The sequence below is a fragment of the Phyllostomus discolor genome, chromosome 1 (assembly GCF_004126475.2).
Source record: "Phyllostomus discolor isolate MPI-MPIP mPhyDis1 chromosome 1, mPhyDis1.pri.v3, whole genome shotgun sequence".
Lineage (NCBI taxonomy): Eukaryota > Metazoa > Chordata > Mammalia > Chiroptera > Phyllostomidae > Phyllostomus > Phyllostomus discolor.
Genome location: NC_040903.2, coordinates 177,995,101 through 178,007,131, shown reverse-complemented (window position 1 = coordinate 178,007,131; position 12,031 = coordinate 177,995,101). Strand labels below are relative to the sequence as shown.

The 12,031-nt window shown below is 47.7% G+C and overlaps 1 protein-coding gene across 3 annotated transcripts in view; it reads right to left on the bottom strand.

Moving 5' to 3' along the window:
- PAQR5 (progestin and adipoQ receptor family member 5) overlaps positions 1–12,031 on the bottom strand; it is a 70,016-nt gene that overhangs the window by 22,119 nt on the left and 35,866 nt on the right. For 2 of the 3 annotated variants that reach the window (XM_036009695.1, XM_028507040.2), the window contains exon 3: positions 1,231–1,358. In XM_036009695.1, the coding sequence (XP_035865588.1) occupies positions 1,231–1,358 (128 nt within the window). Of the gene's footprint in view, positions 1–1,230; positions 1,359–1,629; positions 1,654–12,031 lie in introns of those variants that run through there. The other variant, XM_036009698.1, reaches the window with a different exon arrangement.

Here is a 12,031-nt window from a genome sequence, read left to right as displayed (position 1 = left end):
GTCCATCCGTAAAATGGACTCTGTGCAGCTGTTCCAAAGCCTGAGAGGCTGCGGTCCCAGCTCCCGGGAAGCCTCGGGGGGTGGGGGGGGGGGAGCGGCGGAGGGAGGAACGAGGCTCTGGGCGTACAGATGCGCCACAGGTGTCCCTGGCTCTAGAGCAGCTCTGGGGGGCGCATGAGAAGCAGGTCACCTGGTGGCTCCAAGGAGAAGAGGGGACAGGGGAGACAGGGGCTCCACTCCCTTTTCTGCAAGCTGTCATTTGTTAGCATTTAGACTTTTTACTCAAGTTTATGTAGGTTTACTTATATTTCAATTGACACACAGCCTCCTTGGGCAGGGCCTCGCTGCCCCCCTGAGCAGTTAGCAGGCCGTAGGCTTCTTTCTAGTCCACCCTGGTCCACCGCAGGGTTTCTGGCACCTCCCCCCGTGTTGCTGCTCCAGGTCGGTCCTCGCCTTTTCAGGAGCACGCTGCCTTCCACAGGCCCCCTCCATCTGCGCAGGCTCTGGGCCCCTCAGACTCTGCTGGCTGCTCAGCATGATCTGGAGGGGAGTCCAGACCAGAGACCAGCCTGTGCCCTCGTGGTGTAAGGTACGCAAGCCACCCGCTTCTCTGGGCCTATCTGTGTCAGCCAATGGCAGTCCGAGTGGGAGGGTGGCCAGCATGACCTCTGAGGTCCTTCCAGCTCTGATGTGTGATGATTCAGCCTCTGACCTGTCTCTGCTCTCCCCTCATTATGTATGAGCACGAGGTGTGTGGAGCTGCCCTTGGGACCCTGCCCCTTTCTCAGCAAGGTCCTTCCCTCCTTCGCCTTCCCTGCAGCTCCTGTTGGTGCATCCCTGTGTGTCCCGGGCTTAGATTTCAGCCGCCCCATTAAAGGGCTGCCTGCCGACTGCCCATAGCTGCTGTGTTTCCAGAACGATTACGGGGCACCCACAGCTCAGTGCCCGATGCTTCCTGAAGACCCAGAAAGCCTTCAAGACTGAAGGGGATGAGATCAAATCAGGCCTGGGCACAGGGGGGCAGGGAAGACTGCGGAGCCACCAGGAGCCCCACGAATCCTACCACAATCCGTGGCCTAACACTCACCTCGGCTCCACACCCACACACTACGGGAGTCCCCCAAATCTCAGCACAACATCTCAGCCCTCCCCACCCCCGCTGTGTTTTAAAGAGGTCCTGGTTCCCAGGGCTCCCGAATGAGACGGCTGGTCAAGGGGGCTGGAAGGTACCAGAAGGGCAGCAAGTGAGTCCAGATGTTGAGGGTCTCATTGGTCATTTGGAAGAGGCTGAGGATGCAGGCGGTGGCGGAACTCTGTGGGTGTCGGTAGCCAAAGAGGATGCCCTGCTCGTGGAACACCTGCAGGGGGCGAAAAAGGGGCACCGTGGTAAGACGAGAGGGTGGCAGGCAGGTCTCAGGAGGGACATCTCTGGGAGCATCTGGTTTTCTCCCAGGCCGTGCACTTGGACACTTGGGCCTGGAACACTTGACCCCTGTCAGAGTGCCCACCCGACCATGGCTCCTAAAACCCCGTGACCTTCAAGAAGCCTACAGCCAGCTGGAGGAGAGAATCGAAGGCCCTGGCTCCCTTCAGGAATCCAGCCTGTCTTCCACTCTCAGACACACTCACTCTTGTCATGAATGTTGCTTAAGGGTCTGGTTTGGCGCCCTCTGCCTGGGGCCCGCAGCCTGGTCCCGCGATGCCCTTGTGGCTGGCTGACATATGTGCTGCCTGTCAGAGCCACATGCCCCGGATGTCAGGGGCTGGTGGGAAGACCTCTGCAGAAGATCCCTCTTGAATATATTCACCAAGGCGCTTCATAAAGGCCTTTTGATGATGAAGACTATGATGGCATCAGCCTGGGCTGAGGTAGAAGAGAAGGCTGGCCACTGCAGGCCCACCCAAGCCACCCCCACCCAACACAGCCCACTGGCAAGTCTCTCAGTAACCAAGTCCCCACGAGAGACTTGGACTGACAGGTAAAATATGGGCTGTCAACCCGCCTGAAGAACTGCGTTACATCCATCAGACGTCGTCATTGTGAAGACAATGAGGCAAGAGGGACAAGAGCTCAGGATGCAGTATTAAGTGAAAAGAAGTAGAATGTGAACTATTCTAGCCACGATGATAAGAACTGGCGAAATCTCAGTGCGTGTGGTGGGGCAGAGCTCGGGAGGCCACAGAAGAGTGGGGAGTTGTGCTGGCTGAGGTAGCAGGGTTGGTAGGACACTTCCCCCCTTTGTGTTGACTGGGATCAGAGTTTCTCAGTCTCAGCACTATTGACCTTTTTGGCCAGATAACTCTTTGTTGCGGGGGCTGTGCTAGGCATTGTTTGGGACGTCCACGCCTCCCCCTGAAAGATGCCAGGCCCTGACCGGTGGGACTTAGCTGGAGCATCACCTCATGAAACTCAAGTTCTCCCGTCCGGTGCCGGTGCTGGTCAGGGCACCAGCCTGGGCTGCAGGCCTGGGGTCTGTTCAGGGAGTGAACGAGAGGCAACCGATTGATGTTTCTCTCTCCCACCGATGTTTCTGCCCCACCCTCTCTTCCCCCCGTCTCTAAAATCAATAATAAAAGCTTTTAAAAAAAGATCTCAGTAGCGTACACTGCGCCGCCTCCCAAGTTGTGACAACCAAAAAAATGTCTCCAGGTGTTGCTGATGTGCTCTGGAGGTAAGTCTCCCCCTGCTGGGAATCTCCCTCAGTTAGGAAACACTGATCTAGACGAGTGTTGTTAGAACCTCCAGAAAGTAAGTTTAAAATGAGTAGATAATCACCACAAATAATAATGAAAATATCAGTAATCATAATACAAATCAGGTCACAACAAGTTTTAAATCTTTCCCTTTGACTTTCTAGGGCTGTGGGAGGAAGGGCCGGCTGGGAGAACTCCAACCGAGCCACCACCCATCTGTCACCTGAGTCACCAACGTCTTAGCCTGAGAGAGGACCCCGATTCAAAGACACACAGCAGAGAGCACAGTCTACTAACTCTTGAGGTTCTGCGTCAAGGGTCACTTGAAATAGAGGAGAAAGTAGGGGGTTATTAAGTAAAGAGTCAAATGTGGGCCACCAAGGTGCTGTGTGACCTTGAGCTGGGTCATGCCCCTCAGGGCCTCAGTGTCCTCAGCTATGAAATGGGAGGCATTAGCCAGCGGGATGGTCAGTAGGCCCCTTCTTAGTTCAATTCTGGGTTAAACTGGCCCTCTGGGGCGGGAGGACAATGAAGCTGGTTCATGGTTCAGTGAAGGAATACTATTTGAATTTGATTTGGGTCTTAGCTAATTAAAGCGATTTGTTCCAGTTTCAGATAAATGTTCAGTTCTGCTGACATCCTGGCTTACAGCGGACAGGCTCCTCTCACGGGCAGCAGGAGTCCTGGCCTGCAGCTGCCCACCCGGCCCGGGCTGCCGGCCAGGAGGCAAGTGGGCCGGCAGTCTTCGGCCTTCGACCCACTTGAGGAGGATGGTGTGGGCTGGCGTGCACTCAGAAGGCCCTCCTGTAGAAACTATAGGTAGAATATTTAATTCTACCTCTTATGCTTCTTTATTTCTTCCTTTAAAAAAGAAGTTTTGTTTTTTTTTAACTAAAGCACTGGTCACTTGTTAAAATGCAAAGACTCTGGAGAGGAGCAATTGTTCCTATTCGCTTCTTCCCAGGAATGCGTTTAGCAGACCCTGTGTGGCAGGAGACCCCGTGACAAGGGCCCGATGGAGACCTGGGGTACGGGGTGGAGGCACAGAGGGAGGAAGCAAGGTGGGGCTGTAGGACAGCCAGACACAGCGGGCCGCAGGTGGGCCCCGGATGGACATGAGCCAGAGAGGGAGCCCACCTACATTTTGTCCAGGGTGACTCAGGTGTGATCACTGTCCTTTTCTCTTTGGGTCCTGGATTTCAGGAGGCAAGAGAGGATGCCGACATAGTTAAAAGTCAGAGGAGAACAGAGGGGCCAGGAGATGCACAAACGGGACACCGTGACCATGGTTAAGAATCTGGCCCAGACCTGGAGAGGGCAGCTCACCACCAAAGCCCTCTGGGCTGCTGTCCTGACCCCGGACACAGGATCCTGTTGGGTGGGAAGCCGACGTGAACCTGCCCTGGGGGCAGGAGTTAGAGCAGCCCCCTCCCCCAGAAGTACAGGTGGGGAAAGGGTGGGCGAAAGACGGAGTCTTCCCTCTGTCCCAGAGCAGTGACATTCTGACCCCCCCGCCCCCCATGATCCATTAGGGCCACATGGCCAGGCGCGCTCCAGTGCTGACCCCTCTGAGCCCCGGGAAGGGGACTCATTCTCCCCGTCTGCCCACTCCAGCCTCAGCAAAGCACTTTGCATAGAGGAGATCTCAGCAGAGCATATGCTACATAAATCTAAACAAACGAAACACTTGAAAACAATTTTGTATTCACACCCAGTTTGACCCCAAAAGGCAAATTGCAATCATTGCCTTAATGCTCTGTGGCTGGGCCTCATTTCTAAGCACCCCCAGGTTAGCAGGCGCCGGCTTATTGGCACAGCAGAATTGATTTGTAGGACTCTGCCTTGCATCCCTGGTTGCAGGCTGGGCAATTTACAGTGAAATGAAATCAAATTGTGCACAGCCTATTATTTAGAAGTGAGAACCCCCAGGCACCGGGGTGGAAGGGCACATCAGCAGGTTTTCCTTTTAGTGCCTGCCACGGGCTTGCCTTCCACAAAGGACCCTGTGCACCTGCCAGCTGATGCCTGACATTCCACTGTGACAGTTTTAAACCCTTGGTTTTTCTAGCTATTAAATTGCAAATAACCTGGGGAAAATAATTGGGTATTTGGGATGGTGGCAAATAAGTGGATTTTGATAGCAGGTGAAGGGGAGAGGAGAGCGGGGTCGGGAGGCTGCGGTGCCGGCAGTGTGGACGCCTGCACTTCCTGTCCAAACCCCACGGCAGCCCCAGGAGCCTGTGAGGGAGAGCTTTCTATTGTCCCCATTTCACGGAAAAGGGAACCAGGGTCTGAAGAGGTTAAGGCCAGTATCCAAGATCCCACAAATGGTGGGAGCACAGCTCAAACTTCAATGCAAACACCAGACCCCATCCGCCCAGCCTCTCACACTTCCGTTGCTGCTGCTCACAGGGGTGCAGTCAGAGATGCAGCGACGTTCTCACCTCTTGGCCTCCGGGGTGATTTTGGATTGGCACATGCTTCTCTGAGCCTCTGTTTCTTCTTCATTAACACAGTGTTATGGGCTGAACTGTGTCCCCCACAAAGTTCATATGCTGAAGCCCTCATACCCAGGACTTCGGAATGTAACCGTATTTGGAGATAGGGTCTTTAAAGTTGTGATTAAGTTAAAACAAGGCCAATGTGGTGGGGGGGGTCCTACTCCAATCTGATCAGTGTCCCTTATAGGAAAGGGGAACTTATAGGAAGGGGGAACTTGGACACACAGGGAAACAAGGGTGTGCTTGAACAGAGGGGTGACCACACAAAGAAGCAGTAAGAAGGTGACCATCTGCAAGCCAAGAAGGTGCCTTCAGGAAAATCAACCATGTTGGCACCTTGGCCTCGGACTTCCAGCCTCCAGAATGTGAGACAAATTTCTGTTGTTTAAGCCAGCCAGTCTGTGGTGCTTTCTTATGGCAATCGGAGCAGGCTAACACAAAAGTGGTAAGGCTGGGTGACAAAGTCCCTTAGCCAGTGTATCTAAACTTTCTTCCGCAGGTGCCTGCAGTTCACCTCGGGGTCTTATTGCAATTGGGTGGGGCTGCGGTGACAGCCTGCATTTCTACAAGCTCCCTGGGCATGCTGGTGCTGCAGCTGCCTCTAGCTTCACGGCCCAGGCTCCCGCCTCAGCATCTTGCTGCCACCTCCCTGCCTGGAATCCAGCTCATTGCAATAGAGGAGGTTCCCTTTAGGTAAGAGGGATGAGATGAACTCTAAAACATGGGCATGAAAAGCCAGGGCAGGGGATACAGACCAGCGAGGAGTCTAGTGGAGCATTGTGGGCAGAAGGCTCAGAGAGAATGGGGAGGGGAGAAGGCAGGGCACGAACTGCCACCAACAGTTTTAACCTGCCACTTAGCGAGTGCTTGCAGTGTGCCTGGCATGGGGTTGGACACTAGGCACTGTGTCATGCAGGACCATGCTCGGTCTTGGCCGGATAGAACACTTAGGTTCTCAATTAAACATCACGTATACACAACTCATGCAATGGCTTGAACTGTAAATACAGGGTCCAGCAGAAGTAACACCTGCTTGTGTGTGGTTGGTAGGGTAATAATATGTGTGTAATGATTTATAGTTTTAATTTGGATATTTCACCTAAAATGTCATATGGTGTACTTGAGTGTGATATTGTTATGTTATAGAATTACATGCTTAAGATTTTGTAATAAAAAAGGGGCATTGTTTGTGCCAGCCCCTGTGTGTTGAATAGATGACCATTGTTGGGAGAAAGCCATTCTAGGTAAATGCTAACTTAGAACACTGGTTCTAGGAGGCCATTCTGTGTGGCGTGGGCCCAGCTCCCACTTGGAGAGGCACAGGACCCACGCCCACGGATAGATTCTCCCATGGGGAATCAGGCTTGCAATGTGCCCAGGCTGCTTTGAGTCTTGCTCTTGCTAAAAAACTCTCTCACCCTGAATTGAGGACATTTACTGCAAAGTAACTTTCTAAAACCCATGCTAAACCTTCCAAGGATGAGTGTAACCGGTTCAACCACTTTTGCCTTTTCATTTGCAAATATCCCTCTTCTGTGATGTGATTAGCATCATTGGCTCCTTTGTTTTCTGTAAAAGGCAATCACCTAAAGCAAGCCTGTGCATAGTTAATGAGGACCATCATATAATGTGCTGAGAAGCCCAATAAAGGCAGGTCATGGCAAGGGCCAAGGCTTTTGCTCCCCTTGAGAGAAAAGCCATGCTGTCCCTTTTCCTCCACCAGACTCGTTAGTTCATGTGAATGTCTCATTTCATCCATAATGGCGTGGACACTGCAGGCCGGTGTCTGCATCAACTGGTGTGATATTCTTTACAAAATAACTGTCCAATGTCCAGTAAGGATGCTTTTTGTACATGCAACACAGTGTTTATAGAAGATGGTGGTAAATTTCCTTAGACCAAACATATAAGAAGGATAAAAAGCCATGAAACAAATTATACCTATCCAGGATGGAGGATCTAAAGGATAAAGTGAAAAAAGAAGATATAAAGTATCTTTAAAAAGTAAGTATTACTCAGTTCAGGTAGGGGCTGTCTGGGAGAGAAGTCCCATTGAGTGACTGGACTCCCACCATGTAAAGAGCTGACCTACAGGAGATGAGCGTGAGGAAGTGGGAACAACAGAGCATTCCATTGGCTTTACATTTGTTGTAAAAGCTAAGTTTTTGATTTAAGAACTAGGAAAATGATTTTCAATTATAGGCATTGATTTAAAAATCTGCCGTGGGCAAGCTTCTGGTAGCAGTATAAGATGATTAGAAAGTCTGTGGTAGGCAGAGAAATGGCCCCCAAAGAGGTTCACATCCTAATCACCAGAACCGGTGATTATGTTAGATTACACAGCAGACAGAGTCAGGGTCTCAGGTGGAATTAACGTTGCTAATCAGCTAACCTTAAAATAGGAATAGCATCTGGGTTTTCAGGTGCACCCAGTTTATCACAAGGGTCCTCACAAAGGGAAGAGGGAGACGGGAGAGGAGAGGCAGAGGGCAGTGTGCCTGTGGGAGGGCAGTCCCACTGGCTTTGCAGACGGAGGAAGGGGAGGAAGGGGAGGAAGGGAGGAAGGGGCCGGGAGCCGTGGAATGCAGGTGGTCTCTGGGAACTGGAAAAGGAAGGAAACAGATTCTCCCCAAGAACCTCCTTCACCTTGACTTTAGTTTAATGAAACCCATAATAAACTTACCTTCTTTTTTAAGCCACCAAGTTCATTGTAATTAATACAAGGTCAGAATGTGACCAAAAATCCAAAAGCAATCTTAGAGCTGGGAATGGCAGCACACGCTTCCAATTTCTTACTAGGAAAATTGATGACTTCCTTTGGAATAACTCGAAGGTTATGTAGGACATTCTCTGAACTTTCTCCAGTGTGTGACATCTTGTTGAAACACATAACAAATTTGACCATAAGCTATTTTTAGTCACACAATGGGAACGCCAGATAAATGCCACTGAACATTTAGATTTAATTTAGACAAGATATAAGATGACTAGCAGAATCAGTGAAATAATAGGTCCTTAAATATAGAGAAAATTGCATCTTTGGTGGAAATTTATGTTAATTTTGAATCTCAGCTCTCCACAGATATTTATGAGATGTTGTTAGCAAAAGCCTACAAAAAACCCCTAGGTTTGGTTACTTCACTTTTAGAGGGATTAAAAATACATATTTATTATTTTAAATGCATACAGGACTTTTCTAAACCAAAGGAGCCACATGTGAAATATGCAACAAAAATGACATTCAGATAAAATAAAATTTGAAAACAGAAATAAAACTTTCTATAAACTATGAAATAAAATATTCACATGCAAATAATCCTGAAATTAACTTCTATACTGATTATTTTTCTGGGTATTATAAATTGAGGTATATTTTTCACTTAGAAAAATAATGCTATTTTCAATTTTCTTTATAATTTTTTTCTTGAAAAAACAAAATTAGTACCGTATGGATCTAGATGCTGTTTTGAGAGTAAAAACAGCTATATAAAAATAGTGATTCATATGAAATTAAAATATTTAAATTTTTTCTAAGTTACAATTACACATTATAATATTTAAAGTTGATATGTAAAATTTATACTTCATTTCTGATTCTAAATATGGCTTTAAGAATGTTTTTTGAGCCCTGGCTGGTGTAGCTCAGTGGATTGAGCATGGGCCTGTGAGCCAAATGGTTGCTGATTCAATTTCCAGTCAGGTCATATGCCTGGGTTGCAGGCCAGGTCCCCAGTAGGGGGCGTGCAAGAGGCAACCACACATTGATATTTCTCTCCCTCTCTTTCTCCTTCCCTTCCCCTCTCTCTAAAAATAAATACAATCTTTTTTTAAAGAATATTTTTTGATAATTCCAGTTCTACCTCAGCAGAACTGAGCCAAAACTTGGCAGAAATTTCTTCCAAATGAAAGTAATTTAAAAAAACAAAGACTCAATGACTCAAGAATAGTGGTGTGATTTGGTATCACTGTTAATAGAACACAAATTATGGGATAAGGCTCATTACAACAATCAACTCATAATTTTGTAAGAGAAGTAAACTCTGGAATAAACATGTAATAATTTGTAAATTATGCATGTTTTTATTTTATTACTCATCCAAACATCACTAGCCCATTATTACAACATCCAGATGTACAATAATAATTGAATTTAGTTATCTGTGGTATTTTGCTGACTTTAGTTATGTAAAAGCAGAGCTTTACATATTGTTTTTTGTCATTATGAGGGGATATTTTCAAGGGAGAAATAGACTATTCCATATAAGTATTTGCTAGCTTCATCTGTTTGCCAGCACCATTAATAATTCCATATATTTAGACTTACAGTCTGTGGCCTCTATTTGTTCTCTGGATTCAGACCCAGCACATGGTGGGGCAGAGCCTGTTTCATTTGATCATCATGAGAGCAAGGTAGGCACTGCCACCCTCATTTCACAGATGAGGAAACTAAAACCCAATGAGATGACGTTTCCAAGGCCACAGTTACCTCGTGACGGTGTCACCGGTGCTCTTCTCACCACTGCAGCCCCAGTTCAATTCCCAGAGTTTAACTCATGCCTTGTTTGCTGCAGACACTCCTTTTCCTTTTTCAAAAAGGGAAAAGAAATCCCAAGGCATAATTAATAGCAGAATCAAGATGCAACCATAGTCTGCTGGGCTGCAAAGGCTATGCCCACTTCACTGCATCCAGCCTATGGAAACTAGAGTTTGCTACAGACATTTTATGGGAATGCTAAGTATTATCAAAGTTTTCAAAACGAAGAGATCACCAGACCCAGAGTGATGAAAGAAGGACCTGGAAGAATGTCTGGTTCTTGCCAAATGGTAATCGATTAGATATCATACAGGACCCTACCTACTAAAACAATTCAAATGCTGGACAAAGTCTTTATTGTATGCTGGGTAAATGCATCAGCAAGACAGCACAAAAGCAAGGAAGTCACAAAGCCCCCAAACAAAAAGAAGCCAGGGACCCTGTGGGGGAAGCTGCTTTTACCATCAGAGAATCTGCTGTCAGACTTTGTAAACAAGAGATGAAACCTGTGGTCATCAAAGGCAGAGAGTTTAACAGGCGACCTCACCAATAAGGAAGGCAAGGACTCCAAAGATTAGTGAATGCAAAATAAATCCCACCAGGCAGAAGGAGACAACGAGCAGTTGTCTCTCTGAAAAAAACTCTCTCCCAAGAATTCAGAACCACCAGCTCATTTTCGTATAGGGTTCCGATCCAGATTCACACTACCTCTGTGATTACAAACACAGGTCAAAGTTCTGTAGCTTCCTCAGGTATGTCACAAAAGCAAATGCAAATCGCCTCTGAAGAATTCCTACTCTAACACAAGGATGCACATACCTGGAAACAACACACCGTGAAGGAGAAACAGCAAAAACAGCAGATGACAGAAAGCAAGCTCAAAGGAAGGATGAGGAAATACAGCATAACTGTGATCAATGTTTAAAGAGAAAGCTTAAAAATATGAACAAGAAATGAATACATTTGAAAAGAACCAAATATAGCTTTCAGAAATTAAAACAACTGAAATCGCCCTGACTGGGTGGCTCAGTTGGTTGGAGTGTCATCCTGTCACCAGCAGATTGTGGGTTCGGTCCCCTGTTGGAGCACGTATGGGAGGCAACAGATCAGTGTGAGAGAAACACTGATATTGCTCTCTCTGTTTCTCTCTCCTTTTTTCTCTCACTAAAATCAATAAACATATACTCAAGTGAGGATTAGAAAATAATTGAAGGAAAAAGTCACTGAAGAATAAATAAACAGCAGACTAGACCTAGCTGAAGAGAAAATTAGTCAACTGAAAGATCCCCCCAAAAGTACCCAGAAGGCAGCCCAAAGAGATTAAGAGATAGCAAATATGAAAGAGCAAGTTAGAAACATGGAATATTCTTCCAGAATAAGAAAACTATGATGGTCTTCTTTGTGCTATTTGAAGAGATGACTGATAAAGAGCTCTTGACAGGCCCAGGCCTCAGATCCAAGGAGTTAAGTTAGGTATGGTAGAGACAGTGTGTGCTCACCAAATATTCCATGCATTTTCCTGCAGTTTTCAGAATGTCTTACAGTTAGCTTGGGGCCATATGGCTATTTCTGGGCAATGCTACTTTCCGGCCAGGGCAGTTCAAAGCAGTATGCCTGCTGGTAGTAGACGTCATAGTGCACTTAGGACAGAACTCTCCCCCCCTCAGAACTGAGCCACTCATCCCTCTGTGGGAATTGTTTTTGGCCAAAGGCCGCTGCCTTAACCACGACATCCTCCCTGCCCAGGGGCAGCACGCATCCACTGCTACGGATACAAACTCGGGGCCTCCTTCCTCATTTGGGATGAATCTGAAGGACAAACCCCATTCCAGAGCACCCTGTGTGATCAGCTGAGGCCTCTAACGCAACTTCTTCTACCCAATCCTTTTTCTTTCACTTCCTTACAGGTGTTGTTCCTGAGAACTCGCCCTGACAAACTCCCTGCACACAGATCTTTGCTCAGAGTCTGCTTCCGGAGAACCCAGGCTAAGACATCGCACCTTCTCTCCCTTCTGGGGCAAACCGGGAGGCCACGTGTTCCAGATGGCGCAGCTGCAAGACAGTAGATTTTCCGTCTTCTTGGGTCCCTCACAATTCCCCACTGAGCACCTGGTTACGTAAAGTGAGTGTGAGATAAACCTTTGCCATGTTAAGCCATTGAGCCGTGTGGAGCAATTTTAGAGTCAGCACAGCTTAGACTAGTGCAGCACTCATGTTCAAATAGCTGGAGTAGCCACCAAACTGATAAATGGAGTATAGTTCCTGATAGAATTACAAAAGAATTGAAGGGGGAAAACAGGAT